This window comes from Capricornis sumatraensis, chromosome 13 (genome assembly GCF_032405125.1).
Source record: "Capricornis sumatraensis isolate serow.1 chromosome 13, serow.2, whole genome shotgun sequence".
Classification (NCBI taxonomy): Eukaryota; Metazoa; Chordata; class Mammalia; order Artiodactyla; family Bovidae; genus Capricornis; species Capricornis sumatraensis.
In genome coordinates, this window is record NC_091081.1 from 21887529 (window position 1) to 21908796 (window position 21268).

Genomic DNA, 21268 nt, shown 5'->3' on the forward strand with positions numbered 1-21268 from the left:
TGTTATCCACTTTCCAGCTTGTTGTTGTTGTTCGGTCACTCAGTCGTGTCCGACTCTTTGTGACTGTATGGACTGCAGCACGCCAGGCTTCCTTGTCCATCACCAGCTCCCGGAGCTCACTCAAACTCATGTCCATTGAGTCGGTGATGCCATCCAACCATCTCATCCTCTGTCGTCCCCTTCTCCTGCTTTCAATCTTTTCCAGAATCAGGGTCTTTTCTAATGAGTCAGCTCGTAGCATCAGGTGGCCAAAATATTGGAGCTTCAGCTTCAGGATCAGCTAATCTTGAACAAATTTCTTAACTCTCCAGCTAATCTTCAACAAATTTCTTAAGCTCTGACTTTTACATTTCTCTCCTTTAAAATGGTCATGATTACAGTACTGAATACTTCAAGGGTGTAATTAAGTTAAAATGAGACCAAATGGTTTAGTGTGCCAATGCAGGAGACACAGGAGATGTGAGTTCAATTCCTAGGTCAGAAGACGCCCTGTAGAAGGAAGTGGCAACCCACTCCAGTATTCTTGCCTGGGAAATCACAAGGACAGAGGAGTCTGGTGGGCTATAGTCCATGGGGTCATCAGAGTCAGACACGACTTAATGACAACCACCACCACCACCAAAGAAAATGGAAAACACGTTGTAAACTGTACAGTTAATATAAACATAAGGTGCTATTAAAATCTGCTACTGAAAAGTCCCACACTTCACAACCTAGCAAAACTGCTCTTCCTGATAATGGTATCCTGGAACAAAAGCACTAATAGAAATACCTTAAATATTGCAGCATTCCATTTGATATATCACCTACAAAAATCATCTACAGTAATTCATGTTTGTATAGTACATTATAATGGAGAAGGAAATGGCAATCCACTCCAGTATTCTTGCCTGGAGAATCCCATCGACAGAGGAGCCTGATAGGCTACAGTCCATGGGGTCGCCAAGAGTCGGTTTACAGCACACATCATCTCTTTGATACAATTCTTCTGTGAGGTGGGCCTGTTATTGCCATTTTCCAGATGTGAAAACAGATCCAAATAGCAATAAAATGCCTTGCCCATGGTGACACAACCAGTAAATGGTAGAAACCCAGCTAAGCCTGAGCCTTCCAAAGCTGCCTACGCTCTTTGAACTACATTACACTGTTCTCCAAAGTAGTCAGCAGTCTGTCACTATACAGCAAGAATTTTCCAGAACACATAAAGCTAATCAACTCAGGCTGTAAGAAATAGGAAACTACTTTCTCAAACTGAATTTTATGCTTCTATTTCTGGAATAGTTTCGATCCTCTGAACCCTGCAGTTGTTAAGATGAGAAGGTTTCTTGTTTTTAACTTGAGGTATCTCTACTTCTGCATAAATAAAACAGCCTTCAATAGCTAATATATTAGGTACTTTCAAAAGAAAGCTAAGGGCTTGCTTTCTCTGCCAGAATCATTATACATTATTAAACTGTAGAACATGCATTTTGGGCAACAGTTTTGTAAGAAAATATTATCACCCAAATTATATCACACGTTAAATGGCTGCTTATGAAAAAGAAAAAGTTACCAAATTTGGATTTGTAATCACACTAAGTGGGGATCTTTCATACTTATTATTTGGGGGATAAAGTGAAACCCGTTAGAGTTGTCAATTAGGTTTGAATCCAGGATTTAGTGTCTATAAATTGCTGATCCTTTCTCGAATTCACACAACAATCAATACAAAGACTAAATAATGCTAACATTTAGCTCTATCTTGTATTGTGAAGATTTATGTTTGTGATTTTAAAACAATGCTTTGGCATGAGAACAAAACACCACTCTTATACTCCCTTGGGCCAAAGAATTCTCAGTAGCTGGTGCTTCTGGTCTGACTCTTCACTCTCAGCTTTTATGTCTTTAGTTTACAACTTGTCCCCACAAGTGAAGCAGTATTTGATTGCAGGCTCTGTACTGGGCTAGAAGACAGTCCTATCTATGATTGTTTTCCTCTCCAGTTCAGCCGAGGGCAAAAGCAGTCGAGTGCAGAAGCAGCACCCGAGTCTCAGAGCAAGGAGGAACTTACAAAAGCAACGCGAAAGGACAAAGATCGGTGGACTTTCTTCACCCGCCAGGCACAATGTCTCGTCCTGCACACAGAAGACCAGAATACCATAAAATAGTAAGATCTCTTTATAAATATATTCTCAAAGAGATTTTTTTTTTCTGCTTTAGAGAAAGTGTTTTCCCAAGTGATTTCTGAATTATTTTGAAAGGTGATGCTATTAAGTAGACTTTTTCAGTGCAGCAAAGGGGGTGTTTTGTGGGGAGAAACATGAATGACCCTTCTGGGAATAGTTACAATGATCTTTTACATACTGTGAGAGAATAAGCAATTCTTTATACATATTTTAAAGTCTTCTTTTCTGACGAATTATATCTACAGAAGTGTCAAATTTTTCTTCTATCTCTAACAGTAAAAGTAAAAAGATTAAGCAGTTCTTTGTATTTCATACTTGTAACTGATTGTATTTCATACTTCATGAAATAGGAAATGAAATATATACAAAATAGATGATTATATATTACATTAAGTAGGACTAGGTCATCAAAAACTCAATACTGAAAAGATTGCCTTTAAAATATATTTTCTAGTCTTAAATATGATTATTATTGTGACTTGGTGTAGGCTCTTATCTTTCCTGTATATTCCAAGTTCAGAGTTATTTTTAAAACTATTTGAGGATTAGATTTGGATAAGTGTTTTTCTTTAACTCTCTTTTATTATGGTTTAGAGGCATTCAGAAGTTACAGATGTGAAAATTCATCATTAAGTTTAAAACTGTGTTAATTATTTCTGCAGACTCAAGGGCATTGCATAAAAGTAACTCTGGGCATGAATACTTTGGATTGTATAACTAACCCATGCACACCCCAGTTGGAAATGGCTGCAGATGCCAGTCTGGAATCTTCATTTTTTTTATGGGACTCCTCAAATACTGAAAAATATTGTATGTGCTTCATATTGTACCTAAATCACTTAATTTATATATCAGTTAAAACACATTTTTATCTTGATATATCTAAAACCTCCTGAAATAATTAATGGTGTTCTATTTTTTATGTAAAAAAAGATTGATTTTTATGTTTTTAAAACTGTGATGATAGATTTATATTGATCTCTCTTGTGATCAATCTGAGACCCTTTGGACATGTTTCTCAAGATACAGTCTTTGGCCATGAAACACAATGAAGAACACTGGCCTTTATGGGAACCAAGCTTAAAACTCAGCTAGAAGTAAAACATAATTAGTATCCACCCACCAGAGAGAGAGAGAGAGGAAAGAAAAGAAAATGTCATTTTTTTTTTCAGTTTAACCTTAATTATAAATGGGCACAATGTTGAAGCTATGGCACATAGATAAGTATAATTTTATCTCATTTTCTCTATTTTTCAAATTCTTTTGTTTTACTGCTGGCAGCAACAACCACATTCATTCATTTCTCTCTCCCCTTCAATTTTTCTTATTCTTACACTGCCATATTGGCTTTTAACAGTGACTTATCTTCTGCTGTGGCTCCTTATATGTAAGGCAGATATTTTTTGTATAATTTACAGGCAGTTCTACAGAAGTGTCAAATTTTTCTTCCATCTCTAACGGTAAAAGTAAAAAGATCAACCAGTTCTTTGTGTTTCACACTTGTAACTGGTTGTATTTCATACTTCATGAAATAGGAAATGAAATATATACAAAATAGATGATTATATATTACATTAAATAGGACTAGGTCATCAAAAACTCAATACTAAAAAGATTGCCTTTAAGATATATTTAAAATCATAATTAGGTTCTTGGAAGGTTTAAATAAGAATGGAATTAAAACTGAATACATGATGACCCTTCAGTGGTTTGTTTAACAAATATTTTTGTTTAAATCACATGCTTTACATCATTGGTTTCCTACTAGAAATATTAATGTACTCATTTTTTTCCTATGCCTGAATTGTGTCCATTAGTGTCTAATGTCAGTTAATGTATTTAATGTATATTCTACACATGTTTATGACATTTTGATTTAGCTTTTCAACAGAAGTTATGTCCCTATGCACCACGTACTATTTGGATTCTTTTTATTTAAAATTTATCAAGTTATAATAAATATTGTACCCAATTAAAGAAACATATTTATCATAATAAACCATTCTCATAAGAGAATGGACACTGGTGGTATTGGGTCTATTTTGGAAGTATTTGGATCAATATCATATAACATTTCAAAGAAGCCACTTGGTAGAATAAACTATTTTATTGGTTTTCTGAGTCATTTCTACTTCTTATTTAAGAAAAAATAATTGAATACATATTATCAGGCCTTATCTTTCCCTCCATGTTGTGCCACACAAGATACCTGAGCCTGCAGGTAAAACCACCTCTTCTAACCTGGAATCCATATTTGATCTTTCATGAAAATATAAGATTATGCACAAAATGAGATTATTTTTGACAATGGTACGCCTTCCTACCTCGTCTCCCACTCACCTCTGCTCCAGGCAGTGCCTTCTTCTGTGCACCTCAAAGGAAACTGCTATGATGGAGAGGAGCCTGCAATCCTAGACTTCACCCGGGCTCTGCCAGTCATGGCCAGCTGGGCGAGTAACTCGCTCCTCCTGAGGCCTCATTCCCTGCTCTGAAAGACTGAGGGAATTGTAGTAAATTATCCCAGATATCCTCTTCTATTTCTTTGTTTTCAATAGCAGATGCAAAACAAAGAAACTTTTTTTTTTAATTGGAAGATAATTGCTTTACAATGTTGTGTTGGTTTCTGCCATACAACAATGTGAGTCAGTCATAATTATACATACATCCCCCCCATCTCTTGAGCCTACCACCCAGCCCCTTATCCACCCCTGTAGGTCATCACAGAGAGCCAAGCTGGGGCCCCTGTGTTATACAGCAGCTTCCCACTAGCTATCTTTTTAACACATGATAGTGTATATATGCAGAGAAGGCAATGGCACCCCACTCCAGTACTCTTGCCTGGAAACCCCCTGGATGGAGGAGCCTGGAAAGCTGCAGTCCATGGGGTCACTGAGGGTCGGACACGACTGAGCGACTTCACTTTCACTTTTCACTTTCATGCATTGGAGAAGGAAATGAGAACCCACTCCAGTGTTCTTGCCTGGAGAATCCCAGGGACGGGGGGGCCTGGTGGGCGGCCATCTATGGGGTCACACAGAGTCGGACACGACTGAAGTGACTTAGCAGCAGTGTATATATGGGGCTTCCGTGGTAGATCAGCTGGTAAAGAATCCGCCTGCAATGCAGGAGACTCAGGTTCAATTCATGGGTTGAGAAGGTCCCCTGGAGGAGGCATGGCAACCCACTTAAGTATTCTTGACTTTCTTAATTTGTCCCACTCTCTCCTTCCTCCACTGTCTTCACAAATCTGTTCTCTATGTCTGTGTCTCCAATCCTTCCATGCAAGTAGCTTCATCAGTACAATTTTTCTAGATTCCATATATATGTGTTAATATACAATATTTTTTTCTCTTTTTGACTTACTTCACCCTGTATAACAAGCTCTAGGTTCATCCACCTCACTACAACTGACTCAGATTCATTCCTTTTTATAGCTGAATAATATTCCATTGTATATCCATACCACATCTTCTTTATCCATTCATCTGTTGATGGATATCTAGGTTGCTTCTATGTCCTACCTGTTGTAAACAGTTCTGCAGTGAACCAAAGAGACTTTTTAAAAAGGATTGATTGAACTTTGTGTTTTCTTTTTTCCATATTTTCAACATATCTTTGGTAAACTAAACCCAATTTATTCTGTTTTACTTTTCATTTTTAATTTATTCTGAAAAATATTACATATTTTAGAGATCTATAAGAAAAGTGCAAATTCTCCTTTTTTCTCTAAGTATAAAGAAAAACTCCAAATTTGTTGCTATAGTTGTGTTCAGCCTGATGGTCTCCTTAGCAGATCTGAAACCTATTAGGGATTGTGCAGACTCATGAGATATCTCACCCAATTTTTCCTTCCAAGTGAAAACATGGTCAAAATATACCAAAGGCCATTCTAAAACAATAAGAATTTATATTAGCCATTAGTATTTTAAAAAACTTCCTCCATGAAAACGTATTGTAAGTTGTACAAGCAAATGCATAGAAAGATGTTCTCATGGTAAGAAATTTATTTCAGAGCTCTTTTCCCCCCAGCAATGTATTCAAATACAGGCACAATTTGTTCTCAAAAGTGAAAATTATTGCAGCTGTCAGACACAACTGAGCACATACACTTAGTGGGGAAGGGGATGGAAGAAAGGAACAGATGATCTCAAAGGCTGCTTCTGGCTAGAGAATTTTTCATAAAGGACCAGTGGTATATTTCCCATAACTTTGCCAATAACATAAAACTATCTCTTTTTCCCCAGAATAAAGATCTCTTTGTCCTCACCTATGGAGCTCTGGTTGCCCAACTCTGTAAGGATTATGAAAAAGATGAAGATGTGAATAAATATTTAGATACAATGTGAGTAGAAGTCTTTTATTCTTGTGGAATGTAGTTGGTCTTCCTCTTTTGACTTGTCTTGCTCCATTTCAGCTGCTCTTCCATGTCAACAAATCCCACCTAGAGAGGAACATGATTTCTAATAACTGCCACTTGTGTTGCCATAAAGCCTAAAGCCTGGTGGCTCAGAGGTTAAAGTGTCTGCCTGCAATGCGGGAGACCTGGGTTCGATCCCTGGGTCGGGAAGATCCCCTGGAGAAGGAAATGGCAACCCACTCCAGTACTCTTGCCAGGAGACTCCCATGGAGGGAGGAGCCTGGTAGGCTACAGTCCATGGGGTCGCAGAGTCAGGCATGACTGAGTGACTTCACTTTAAAGCCTAAAACAATAAGAAGGGGCTTTTATTCCATGAATATCAATCATGCAACATTTTCTTTTTCATTAGATATCATTTGCTAGTGATCTGTAAGCAAAAGACGTGGTAAAACTGAAATTGCTCTTTAAAGAATATCGTGGGTCATCACATTTCTTTTCAAGTCTTCTGTTCTAGCATAATTTCTTCCGGTGTAAATATGTGTTTATGTAAGCATAGACTATCTATGGAAGGATCTGTGAAAAAACTGCTAATAGTAGTTGCCTGAGAAAACCGGAGGGGAGGGCAGGAGATTATGGACAGAAGGGAGGTTTACTGTTTCTTACGTAGTGTTTTTATTATCGAAACACGTTTAACATTACTCTGCTTTACTTAAAAACATATTAAATAAAGAACTCATTCCTTCCTTTTAAAATAAAAGTCCATTCTCCTTTATTAATAGACATTTTTCTTACACTAATTCAGCCTTTAATTTTCAGAACAATTATATGAGTATTATATTACTGCTTAATAATAAAACATCTATAAACATACTTGAATCTCTTTATTATGGATCCTTAAAAGGTTCCTAACAGAGCAATGACTGGAAAATTTGTACTAGTTAGAAGGTTTCATTAGAAAGTTTGAAGAGGAAATTTAGTGTGATGAGCATTTTGGACCTGTTTTAAAATGCTCATTATATTTTTGATTGAAATACAGGAAAAAGACAACATTCAGAAAAGCTTGAAAGATTTGTTTGTGAGCTCTTGCTTTCCTCCCTTTCTATACGCTTATCCTTTTTCTATCAGAAAGTTCTTTTTCATTGTTCTAAGTTCTGTTCCTTTTGGTCCACATATTCTTTTTAAAAATTTCTTCTTAATTAGTCAGGAGCACTTCCTCAGCTAAATTGTCTATAACAGTGGTAGCTTTTTAAGCTATTTTATATTTTACTCTTAAACACATGATAAAATATTTTCAGAAGTCAGATTATTTAACTTGTTAAATTTCCATTGTTTTGTAGAACAGCAGCATAAAATGAAGACACTCATTTATTTGACCCCCCAAAAATACCTATAGGTAGCCACTTGGGTGCATATTTTAATAAACACGAATGAAATATTAGTTAAAGAATGCATTTTGAGAGGCTGTAAGAAGGCCTTGCCATAAGAAAAACAATAATTCTCATTTGGATTTCTTTAATAGCTTCTGCTGAAAGCATCTTACATTTTTAACTTGATGTATAAAATACCTGCTTTGGAGAAATACATCCTTTGACCAAAGCAAGATGCACTGACTACAACATTCTGCCTTTCTATTACGTGTCCTAGTAGCTGAGCCTGCAGATACGCATAATACGGAAAACACTGGAAACATTTTTTCCTAAAATCCTGGTACAGGTATTTCTATTGTTTCTGTTTTTTAAAAGTCTTTTTAATGTGAACTTCCTGGCTAGAATCACAAAGCATTTTTCTTACAAGGCAAGTAAGCTAAATTGAATATTTCTATCTACTCAGAAATATAAACAGATAACCTCATAGATTTAGTAAATCACTTTGACATCAAATCCACCTCCCTCTCCCAGTTGACTGGTCACTGAATATCCACTCCCACCCTTTTCAAACCCTATGGAACAAATATAGCCCTGTACAGACTGTGATGTCTTTTGACTTGTTGAGCCTTCTGTTGCCCTGTTCAAATTGTTTCACTAGTCCATGGACATGCGGCTGTGACATTAAAAGACCAATTTTGTGCCAGTTAGTAAGCAAAAACAGTCTTCTTTCTTTTATTTCCACTGTTAAGTTCATAATTTCTCAAGTAGATTGAAAGTTTTAGGTCTATCTTGTTGAATCTGTCTGCTTGGATATATTATCACATCTCAATAAAATGCTTGCCGAATTGTGCTTTAGGTACCACTCAAACCATCTGCTGTGAGATAGAGTGAACACATAACACAAATACCTTCTCCCAAGTCCCATACATTTAATTTGCCTACAATTTAAAAAAAATGGAACTTTGCTTTTTTTATTCTGTTCACTAAACTTCAGTGTTCCAACTTCAGTGTAGCTGAAAACTAAATGGCACACCAAAAAATTATTTCTCCATTCCCTTCTTCCACTCCTTCCAGAACCAATCCCAGACATACCTGCTCTCCTACCATGGAAACTATGCTAAGAAAAGATGAGCATCTAGGTACCACACCTGTAGCAGACAAGTCAGCTAGAGCCTCATTCTGTTTCTGATAACGGCCAGTGATGAGAAAGCTAGCTACCAATGAGACACATTAGGCTGCAAACACCAACCTCTTTTAATTTTAATTTACACTGTCAAGTTTGGGTCAGCCTTCACTCCTCAGACTTTTTTGCTTAAAGGAGACTAGTTAAAATTTCCTGGATGAGTTGTACTCTATGGGCCATGTCAAAAAGGAACCCCCTGCCAAATTGCCATTTGACTTGTCAAGTTTGGTTTACTTTATTATTTATTTACAAACGTCCTAACAGATGAATCCATGCTGAAAGATGGAGGGACTTCACTAATGTCTCAAATATTATTTTCAGAGCACACTCTTTCCCTTCCTTCACAGGGGATATGGTATTGGAACACGGCTGGTAGAGGACTTTTTGGCTCGATCTTGTGTGGGAAGATGCCACAGTTATTCAGAAATTGCAGACATAATTGCTCAGGTAAGTGCATTTTAGCTTTGGCAGTATGTTTTGAAAATTTTTGATTGGTCCTGTTTGGTGGTTTTCTTCTCCAATTGAATGGGTTTCAACTGTATTTGTTACTGGGTGCTAAGAGAAGGAATTCTGATCAAAACACATTTTATTTCTGCACAGAGATAAAGCTACTGTGAACAGAGATAAATGCTTCCAGGCTTTTAAACATCTATTGATTTTTCTGACCACATGTGGGGCGTGTACACCCCACACTGGGAAAAATGTTTTGAGAAGGTAAACAGAAAGGCAGTATAAAAGGCAGCCTTATAACACGTATAAGGGTATGGAGAAGGGGATAGCAACCCACTCCAGTATTCTTGCCTGGAGAATTCCATGGACAGAGGAGCCTGGTGGGCTATGATACATAGGATCACAAAGAGTCGGACACGACTGAAGCAACTTAAAGTGCACGTAACACATATGCCCCAAACTAATTTCTTTGCATAATCATTTTCAGCACATGGAAGGAGGTAACCTTTCGTTAGCTCAGAGAATATTGGTGTAGTAATTTTGTTCCCAGAACAATGTTTTCCCCAAAGGAAAAAATAAGCTTCCTGTAAATGCATGTGCTCTAAGAACTTTCATAGCCCTTATATATAAGAAATAACTTTGAATCATCCAGCACAAGCTCAGATTTCTTGGGTATAAGGTTAGGAAATGAATCCTTAGCCAGAATTCATTTAATCTGCAGGTCTTATGGTTATTAACCTGGTGCTGTCTGTTTGTGGGAGCCCTAGAGAATAGGCATGGATATGAGATATTGATGGAGTCAGTAAGCTGCCTCCAGTTCACGCAACTGACCAGTTAAGTCAGTATCATTTTCCTTTCTTCTCATTCTTAACATAGTTATACACTGTTATACTGACTCTTCATCTAAGTGGTGATAATGGTTTGACATAGTGCTTTGTGATTCTAAGAGCAATTTTGCATATTTTTTGTCTTTCATTCTTGAAGTATCTCTGTGAGGTAGACAGGGTAGGAGTTATTGTCCTCATTTTCCAGTTAAGAAATCTGAGCTCCAGAAAGAATGTGATAAAAACTGAATATAGTATATGCGAAAAAAAAAATTATACACCAAAAACCACAACCAAATGAAAGATGTTCTCACATATTATTATTATTACTCTCATTATTTTGTGGCTCGTGAATCACGTAGTTGAAATTAAAATCCAGGTCTTTCAGGCCTAGCATAGTCAGTTTATTATACCACTAAACAGGTTAAAAGCATTCTCTTTCCATATTTGCAGATGGTAACTAAGATACTGAAGCAGTAATTTGAAAAATGAAATAATTTTTCACTAAATCACTGCTATGGGAAATGCTGCAAGAATACTAGCTGTTTTAATGGAAAGTAAATACTTGAAATGTATAAATGTGCATGGTTGTATTCTATTTCTGTAAAAAAAAATGCCATTTGGATTTTGATAAGGATTGCATTGCATCATTAGATCGCTTGGTAGTATGGACAATAGCAAGTCTTCTAATCCATGAATATAAAATGTAATTCTATTTTTTGTGTCTTATTTAATTTTTTTTATTAATGTTTTGCAGTCTTCAATATACAAGTCTCTCATCTCCTTAGTTAGGTTTATTCCTGGGAATTTCATCCTTTTTCGATGCTACTATAGATGGACTTTTTCTTTTTTATTTTTGACGGGTGATAGTTCATTGTCAGTGTATAGAAACAGTACTGATTTTTGTATGTTGGTTTTGTATTCTGCAGCTTACTGAAATTATGTATTAGTTCTAACAGTTTTTTGTATAGTCATTAGGATTTTTATGTATAAGATGATATCATCTGCAAAAAGAGAGTTTTACTTCTTATCCAGTTGGGGTGTGTTTTCTTTCTTTTTCTTGCCTAATTGTTCTTACTGTGATTTCCAGTAGTACTATGCTGAGTGGAAGTAGTAAGAGCAGGCAGCCCTACCTGGTTCCTGATCTTAGAAGACAAGCCCTTGGTTTTCACTATTGAGTAAGGCAATGGAAAAAGCACAGCCTCTTCAACAAATAATGCTGAGAAAGCACAGAACAATGAACCTGGACCCTCATCTTATACCATACACAAAACCAACTCAAAATGGATTTAAAAAAACGTAAAATCCAAAACTCTAAAACTCCTGAAACAGACTATAGGGGAAAGTCTCATGACATTGGTCTTGACAGTGATTTCACAGATACGACATCAACAGCACAGGCAACGAAAGCAAAATAAGCAGGTGAGATTACACCAAACTAAACAGGTTCTGCACAGTAAGCAATCAACAGAGTGAAAAGATAACCTGTGGAATTAGAGCAAATATTTGAAACCACCTATCCGTTAAGGAATTAATCTCCAAAATACATTAGAAATTTCTATAACTCTAATTTTAAAAAATAAGCCAAACTAATAACCTAATTAAGAAATAGGCTAAGGACCTAAGTAGACATTTCTCCAAAGGAAGTATACAAATGGCCAAGAGGTATATGAAAACAGTCACTAATTGTCAGGGAAATGCAAACCAAAACCACAATAAGATATAACCTCACAACTGCCAGAATGGCTGGTTTTTTTTTTTAATGTTGCTGAAGATGCTCAGAAATTGGAACCCTTGCATACTATCAGTGGGAATACAAAATACAGCCACTATGGAAAATAGTAAGGAAGTTCCTCAAAACATTCAAAAATACAATTACCTTATGACCTACCATGTCTCTTCTGGATATTTACCAGAAAGAATTGAAATCAGAGTCTTGAAAAGATACTGGCACTCCTGTACTCTAGGAAACAACCTGAAAGTTGATTGACTGATGAACAGACAAGGTGATCAATACTACAATAGCATACTATGCAGTCTTTAAAAAGAAGGACATTCTGCAGTGTGCAACAACATGGTTGCAATCAGTTGCAGAATGACAAATCTGGTATGACTCCACTTATATGAAGTCTCTAAAATAGTCAAATTCACAGAATCAAAGAGTAGAATGATGGTTGCCAGCAGCTGAGGGAAGAGAGAAATAAGGAATTACTAATCAACAGGCCTAAAGTTTCAGTCAAGCAAGATGAATGAGCTCTCTGAGACTTTTCGGATGGTCCAGTGGTTAAGACTCCATGCTTCCAAAGTAGGGTGTGCAAGTTTGATCCCTGGTTGGGCAACTAAGATCTCATGTGCTATGCCATGCAGCACCCCCCGCTCCCAAAAAAAAAAGTAAGTTCTAGAGGCTTGTTGTAAAAAAAGACTTAAAAGAAACAGGTCTGTTTGATATAAAACTAAGAACATGTGCAACATCCACTCTCTAATATCTCTTCTCTAAACATTTTACGTCTTTTTGGTCTTTCCAATGTCATGTAAATTCTTGTCCGCCTCTCCTATCCTCAGTGATTGGGAAAAAAATCCACTTTCACTCCCATACAAGATTCCTTATTAATGAAGAAAGTGTTCTGTCACCCTTACCCTTCTCTTGTGCAGAGGGGCTGTCTGTGCAAGTGCCTTTGCACTTTCCTTCAAAGACCTGATTTCCTCCCCCTTGATCATTTCCACCTCCCCAGCAAAGTGTTCCTTTACATGTGGGGATGAGGTCACCCAGTTCAAGAGCATTTTAACTCAGCTGATGGGTCAGACTTTATACTCAGCCACTGATGCTTTGCTGGTAATTAGTAGCTTTTGTTAAAAGGTTTGGCTTTCGGTAGCATTATCTCATTAGCCCTTGTAAACTCTCCTGGAGGAGGCAAGTGTAAAATGTTCCAGAGCTGGTGTTATAGAGAAGTGGGGCAAGGTCAGAGGGAGTTCACCTAGTCACATGCTGCCGTGGGGCACAGCCCGATCGGGAACAGAACCTAATGGTGTGACTTCCATTTGGCTGCCCTCTCAGACCATGCACTTGTACAGAACACTGCCATCATTATTTCCAAGTACCTACTGTATACCAACATGTCATGGCTTCCGCAGAACTCATGATTGTTGTCCTGGCTCCAAACAAGGAAAGAGAGAAAGAGGATGCATTTGAAGGAAATTGACTAGATGAAGAAATCTATGCCCATACAAGTGAAGTGATTCTCCAAAGAGCTGGTTAGTGAAAGACTGCACGTAGGAACAGGTCTCCTGATCTTATGCCTCTGCCTCTGAGGGGGGACAACTATTTAACTTTGGATATTAATAACATTTTCCCCTCTCTAGCTTTCTTCATTTCATCTTTTCCACACAACAGATTGTCACTCTGTCACTAGGCTTCTGACAAATTCTTTTGAAAGTCTTTACCAACTTAGCTTATTAAAAAGCAGAGACATTACCTTGCCAACAAAGGTCCGTCTAGTCAAAGTTATGGTTTTTCCGGTGGTCATGTATAAATGTGAGAGTTGGACTATAAAGAAAGCTGAGCACCAAAGAATTGATCCTTTTGAACTGTGGTGTTGGAGAAGACTCTTGAGAGTCCCTTGGACTGTGAAGAGACCCAACCAGTCCATCCTAAAAGAAATCAGTCCTGAATATTCACTGGAAGGATGCTGAAGCTGAAACTCCAATACTTTGGCCGCCTGATGTAAAGAACTGACTCATCTGAAAAGACCCTGATGCTGGGAAAGACTGAAGGTGGGAGAAGGGGACGACAGAGGATTAGATGGTTGGATGGCATCATTGACTCAATGGACATCAGTTTGAGTATACTCCGGGAGTTGGTGATGAACAAGGAGGCCTGGCATGCTGCAGTCCACGGGGTCGCAGAATCGGACACGGCTAAGCGACTGAACTGAACTGAACCCTTAAATTGCGCCGTCTAGTAGTGTGAGAAGAAATCTCGTGCCAGACAACAAATCATTAATCCAAAGAATCTTTAGTCAGCCTTACATTTTATAGAAAAAAGGACATAGGCTAATTATGAACTCAATTTCCTGAAACATTAAACCTGTATGAATTTCTAATGTTATTTTGTCATATACAGGTGTACTTTTTGTGATTATTGCTTCAAAATACAACTACAAATTTTAAGTAAGACAGTATATAATAATTAGCAGCATTATAACATGTGATATGTAACAGCATACAATATTTTAAAACGTGAGTAATACAGAGCTTTTCTTCAGAAAAGCTCAAAGTAATTTCCACCTATTATCTATTTTTCTATTACAAGAACCGTGTGAAGTAAAAAAGCATCTGTCATTAGCCTCATTTTACTGACGATGTAATTAAGACTTAGATGATGTCACCACAAACACATAAAGAAGAAAAGCCAGTTTAACTGTTGATGTGAATCTAAATTGATGCAGTCACTATTTTCATAGTGTATGGAGATTCCTGAAAAAATTAAAATAGAACTAACATAAGATTTAACAATTTCACTCGAGTATTTACCTGAAGAAAATAAAGACACTAATTAGAAAAGATATATGCACTTTTATGTTCATTGCAGCATTGTTTACAGTAGCCAAGATATGGAAGCAACCTGCTGCTGCTGCTGCTAAGTCGCTTTAGTCATGTCCAACTCTGTGTGACCGCATAGACAGCAGCCCACCAGGCTCCCCCGTCCCTGGGATTCTCCAGGCAAGAACACCAGAGTGGGTTGCCATTTCCTTCTCCAATGCATGAAAGTGAAAAGTGAAAGTGAAGTCTCTCAGTCGTGTCCGACTCTTAGTGACTCCATGGACTGTAGCCCACCAGGCTCCTGCATCCACGGGATTTTCCAGGCAAGAGTACTGGAGTGGGGTGCCATTGCCTTCTCTAATGGAAGCAACCTGCTGCTGCTGCTGCTAAGTCACCCCAGTCGTGTCCGACTAAGTGCCCCTAAATAGATGAACGGATAAAGAAGATGTGAAACATACACACACACATGTGTGTGTATAATGGACTATTACTCAGCCATAAAAAAGAATAAAATCTTGCAATTTGCAACAACATGGATGGACCCAGAGTGTATTATGCTAAGTGAGATGTCAGACAGAGAAAGACAAATGGTGTATGACTTTGCTTATATGTGGAATCTAAAAAGCAAAATAAATGAACAAACATAACAAAAAAGAAACAGACTTACAGATACAGTGAACAAACTAGTGTTTGCCAGAGCAGGGAGATATGAGAGGAGGGAGGAAACGGTTGAAGGGGATTAGAGGTACAAACTATCGGTCATAAAATCAATAAGTCACATGGATGTAATGTACAGCACAAGAAATACAGAAAATATTTTTAATAATATGGTGCATAATCTATTAAAATACAAATCATATTATACACCTGAAACAAATATAAATGTGCAAATCAACTATACTTCAATTTTTAAGATGTATAGCTTTCAGAGAAAAAAAGCCAGCTTAGAATTTAATTCTTCTGACTTTGTTCCAGTGCTTTTTCCAAAAATTAATTTTTCTTTAAAATAGACCTTTGAATAGAATATACATATATATATATATACACACACACACATATATGTATAACCGAATCACTTTGCTGCACATCAGAAACTAATACATGTAAACCAACTATACTCCAATAAAAATATAAAACATACCTTTGAAGATTTTTCTCCTATTATGACCACCATTCTGAGAAAAATGAAAATGCAGAATTTTCAGTAGAGTTACCCTAGATGATTTTAGTTGTAGTAATGGAGAGTTTAAACTTAACAGCATACATCCCTGTGTTTATTATAAGAGCAAGTCAAAAAATAAAATTGTACTTCTCTCTGGTCTAAGGTCTAAAAGAGAGCTCCTTATTACACAAAAATGTATTTCATGGTTTCCAAACACATTTATGATAACAATTTTATTATTAGAAGAACCGAATCAGAGAAAAACTTCATCATTGAATCAAGATAATCATAAAGGATGGGCCTGACAAGCATTATTAGAATGTCGCCTTTAAGAGTAGCTTAAACATAAGGAGCTCCGATCCTCATCAGATTCGGAGCAGTAGTCTAACCAAGTTCAATGTAATGGAGATTAAACATGAGTCCACATCCTGCTCAGCCACATTCCCGCTCTGTGACCCTGAGCAAATCATACAGCTTGTCCAAAGGTCAACGTCCACATGCATCAGGTGAGACCTCTTCCCGCTGTGGTTTCTGGATTTTCAGGTATTGCTTTCCCTAGCTAAACTCTGGACACAGAACTGTAATCATAAACAGCTGAGTATGTTGAGTGTAGCTTCCAAAGTCTCTCCCAGAGCATCCGTGCGTTTGTGTTATGGATAGTGTTTTCAATAGTTGGCCTGGTGTAAACTCTGTTCATCAAAGCCTGGAAAGCTTTTTACTGTTAGGTCAATGTCATTGTGATGGTTGCTCTGAGGGGTATAGACGGAATTTATGATTTTCTAGAATAAACATCACAGGTGTTGTCACAGTAAGATGAAATTTTTAAATAGAGAAAAATATGATATAAAATATATAAAAGATAGAAACAGACTTATAAAACTTGAAATTCTGATCCTTAGGCTGAAAAAATTGGTACTTCATATATTGTGCTTGCAATAAATTCTGAAAAGCAAAAGTGAAATCTTTTACTTTGAATAGTATAAGTTGAAACCTTGGAAAGGTAAAGGAACTCATGATCAACCTTACTGAGAACATCTTTATTATGAAAATAGGGCAACATAAGGCTGTATTTTAGTTCAATCTTTTAATCAGGCTGTGACACAGTTTCACTGTGTTTTTTGCCTGTTGATCTTCCAAGAATTTGCTGCTGGCCAGCTTCTTTATATATATTTCTGTTCTCCATCCAACAAGAACAAAACTGTTTCACAATGAATGAAAATAATATGAAGTTTTCCTGAGTTACGGTAATACACATAAAATTTGACTTGATACGTACATAGATTGTCCAGAAAAATTATATTGAATTTCATTTCCCCATCATGTCTGTAAGCTTTTCAAAGGGAAGGATAATTTCAGGCATTCTTGGGGTCTGGCCCATCATGCCATGGCAAACCAGCACATTGTAGACATTCATTAAATATTGTTGAAACGAATTTAGAAAGTATTTGAAGATTTTTTTTACACATATACACTGTTGCTCATCCTGGTCTGTCCAGAAGAGGGCAGTGGGCCATATTCATCGCCAAATAGACTCTTTTCCTCTCGCTTCCTCTTACTGTAACTCTCATTACCTGCAAAAGCCCCCTTATTTCAAGTAATATTTACTACGGTGAAAATACAGTGCTCTAAAAGTCTCTAGTTGCTCGCTACAGCAAATCAGCAATAACAAGATTTGAATTACAAAAGGATCCTGAACAGGAAAATAACGTTTTCACTGCTGCTGCTGCTGCTGCTAAGTCGCTTCAGCTGTGTCTGACTCTGTGCGACCCCATAGACGGCAGCCCACCAGGCTCCGCTGTCCCTGGGATTCTCCAGGCAAGAGGACTGGAGTGGGGTGCCATTGCCTTCTCTGGACTCTCACTGAATAATAGACAATGAACTCATCTTGATAATTTTACTGAAATGTTTATTTTTTCCACGATTTATAGAAGTGTAGAAATTTTCAGAAGAAGATTCATTCTTGTTACATTGATGTCAACTGTGATTACAAAATGCAGGCATTAAAGAGGTAATCCAATCCCATTTCACTTTTAATGGGCTCATATGTCTTCCAGTTTATTATAAGGGCAAATAGAAAACACAGTTGTACCTTTCTCTGGTCTAAGATCTAAGAAACATCTCCTAAGTTACAGAAAAATATTTCTCATGCTTTCCAAACACACTTATGGTTAAGTTTTACAATCTTGAGAAGCTAGAGACAAAATTGATCATTTAAATAAATCATTCCCATTTATTATGGAAAATGTTTGAAATGTATTTTAAAACTCCTCATGGAACAAAATTGTGTTAGGGAGACTCTGGTATGTTGTTAGCATTTGGGTTGTTAGGTTATAGGGGCCTGTTGTGAGGATGTTTGGGACACCACAGCTGGGCCTCATGGAAGAATAGAAATGGAGTCTATCTTGTCATCTCAGTAGCCAGTCAGTACCCTGAGAATTTTAGGGTATTTAGTTAATTATATGGAATGTTTATTATACGGCTTCCCTGGTGGCTCAGAGGATAAAGCATCTGCCTGCAATGAGGGAAACCCATGTTCGATCCCTGGGTTGGGAAGATCCCCTGGAGAAGGAAATGGCAACCCACTCCAGTATTCTTGCCAGGAGAATCCCATGGACAGAGGAGTCTGGCGGGCTTCAGTTCATGGGGTCTCAAAGAGTCGGACACGACTGAGCAACTTCACACACACACACACACACACACACACACACACATACACTTCAGACTTCTGCCATTTTAGTGACTCAGTTACTCTGGTTATTAAGCTGTTGCAGCTACCTACCAATATTGTTTTATTCTTCTTTCTCTCTCTCCATCTCAGTGATTTTGCTGCCCCCCAGTTTTGGCCGCCTCTTGATTTCTACTTACTCATTTACTCCAGGCATTTTTTGCTTTCTGCCCAACCATCTAATCTGTGATTTTCTCTGTGTGTCTCACATTCAAAATCCCAAAAAGAGAGCCTCTAGCCAGTGCAGCCAGTCACTAGCCCTCTGTTGGGTAGAGTTTTCATATGAAGCCACTTCCATAGACCCACAGCCAAACTATGGACTGACTGTCTTGGTTTTCACATGCCTGTCCTTGTCCATTGTGCTCAGTCGTGTCCGACTCTGCAACACCGTGGACTGTAGCCTGCCAGGTTCCTCTGTCTATGGAACTCTCTAGGCAAGAATACTGGAGTGGGTTGCCATGCCTTCCTGCAGGGGATCTTCCTGACAGGGATCAAACCCAAGTCTCCTGCATTGCAGACAGATTCTTCACTGTCTGAGCCACCAGGGGAAACAACAGGGTAATGAAACACAAAGCACGGCCATCAAAGGCAACCCCTCAGAAAGGGAACTCGGGTGCAAAAAACAGCCTGCTGCTGCTGCTAAATCGCTTCAGTCGTGTCCAACTCTGTGCGACCCCATAGACGGCAGCCCACCAGGCTCCCCCATCCCTGGGATTCTCCAGGCAAGAACACTGGAGTGGGTTTCCATGTCCTTCTCCAATCCATGAAAGTGAAAGTGAAGTCGCTCAGTCATGTCCAACTCTTTGCGACCCCATGGACTGCAGCCTACCAGGCTCCTCCATCTATGAGATTCTCCAGGCAAGAGTACTGGAGTGGGGTGCCATTGCCTTCTCCAAAACACATTCTGAGACTTTCCCAAATGGGGAAAAGGGGAAAAGAACCTTATTCTTTCCATCTAGGAAATTGGTAGCAGTAATTTATGGGTCTTACTTTACTTGTGAACATTCTACTTGTTTTTATTCATCTTATGGATGCTACTGTTTGTTTTCCTTTGTTCCAGAGACTAGAATTCCTGTATACAATAGTGTAGCAGGCTCCATTTAGCATGCTAGCTACAGTACTGAAGAAGGGAATTGTCATTGTTACGCATTTTCATTTTGCAGACAATAATCAAGTAAGCAAACCTTTCCAAAAAAAAGAAAATGTTTCCCCTAGGAAGCAGTCCAAGTGAAACCACATTGTTAGTTGAAAGTAAATATTTCAGACCATTAGCAGGAGTGGGGCAGACATTTCTTAGAACACTAAACTCACAGATACTTTGGTGGAAGGGAGATAACCAAGTTCTCCTAAGACAAAAATGATGTTGTGCTACAGTAGGTAGTATTTGGTTTTCCTTCTCAATTTCTTATAAAAGAACCAATCCTAAAAGTTCTGGTCCTCTAATCCTATGGGGGTTTTGCTTTTGCTTCTCTTTTTCTAAATCCCTTGCAGTCCTTTCTCTTGGCATTCTATGTTTTTTCAGAGAATGTTACCAGAGATGATCTGATATTTTTATGTGAATAGAGAAACTGCCTGGGTGAAGTGAACTTAAACCAGACCATTCAAGTCAGAGACAATATCAATATATCTTAGGGTGTTTTTTTCCTTCTTAAAAACAAAACAAAGCAAACAGTTTTGTTCCTTATGCTTCTGTATTTTACTTCTGCTTTTTTTTTCTGATTATATTTGGCTTCCTTCATTTTCTTAACAATATACTTTATCTTTTAAAAAAGTACCTTCCACAAAAATCACCATATTTCACAATTCTGTAGTAATAATCAATCACTCAGTTGTGTCCAACTCTTTGCAACCCCATGGACTGGAGCCCGTCAGGCTCCTCTGTCCATGGGGATTCTCCTGGTAAGAATATTTGAGTGGTGTGCCATGCCCTCCCCCAAGGAAATCTTCCCAACCCACGGATTGAACCAAGGTCTCCCACATTGCAGGTGGATTCTTTACCAACTGAGCCACCAGCAAGACCCAAGAATACTGGGGTGGGTTGCCGTTTCCAATTCTGAGTGTAAGCCTAAATGGAATGCACCCAGTACCAGGCACAACATACATGATTATGTTGACATCTTAATTCTGTGCACAAAACGGGGAGGCTTTTTTCTGTGCTTTAAATGTTTTTTTTTTTTTCTCTTACCAGGATAAAAATTTAAATCTCAGTTTTAAAGTTGCCTCCATTCCCACGATGCACCCCCCACCCCCACAACACACACATACACATAAACACATACACACTCTTGCCTTTTACGCACCACTTACTTAAAGAGATAGACAAAGAAATGCAGCCTGAATGGCATAAAATGAAGGGAGCCTTGGAACATTTCTATGGCTAGGCAACACTTGCCCTTTGTTAAAAGCTCCCACTGATGTGGAGGACTGGTTTTCGCTGATCCTTTTGAAAGGTAACGAGTTCATGCTGCTTTTTCTGCCTCAGGGCTAGGAGCACAC

General features: G+C 38.0%; 1 protein-coding gene across 1 annotated transcript in view; it reads left to right on the forward strand.

The window, feature by feature from the left end:
• Positions 1-2104: 2104 nt before the first annotated feature.
• TRAPPC3L (trafficking protein particle complex subunit 3L) overlaps positions 2105-21268 on the forward strand; it is a 38732-nt gene continuing 19568 nt past the window's right edge. The window contains exons 1-3 of the mRNA XM_068985440.1: positions 2105-2146; positions 6410-6507; positions 9420-9519. Coding sequence (XP_068841541.1) covers positions 2105-2146; positions 6410-6507; positions 9420-9519 — 240 coding nt within the window. The remainder of the gene's footprint in view (positions 2147-6409; positions 6508-9419; positions 9520-21268) is intronic.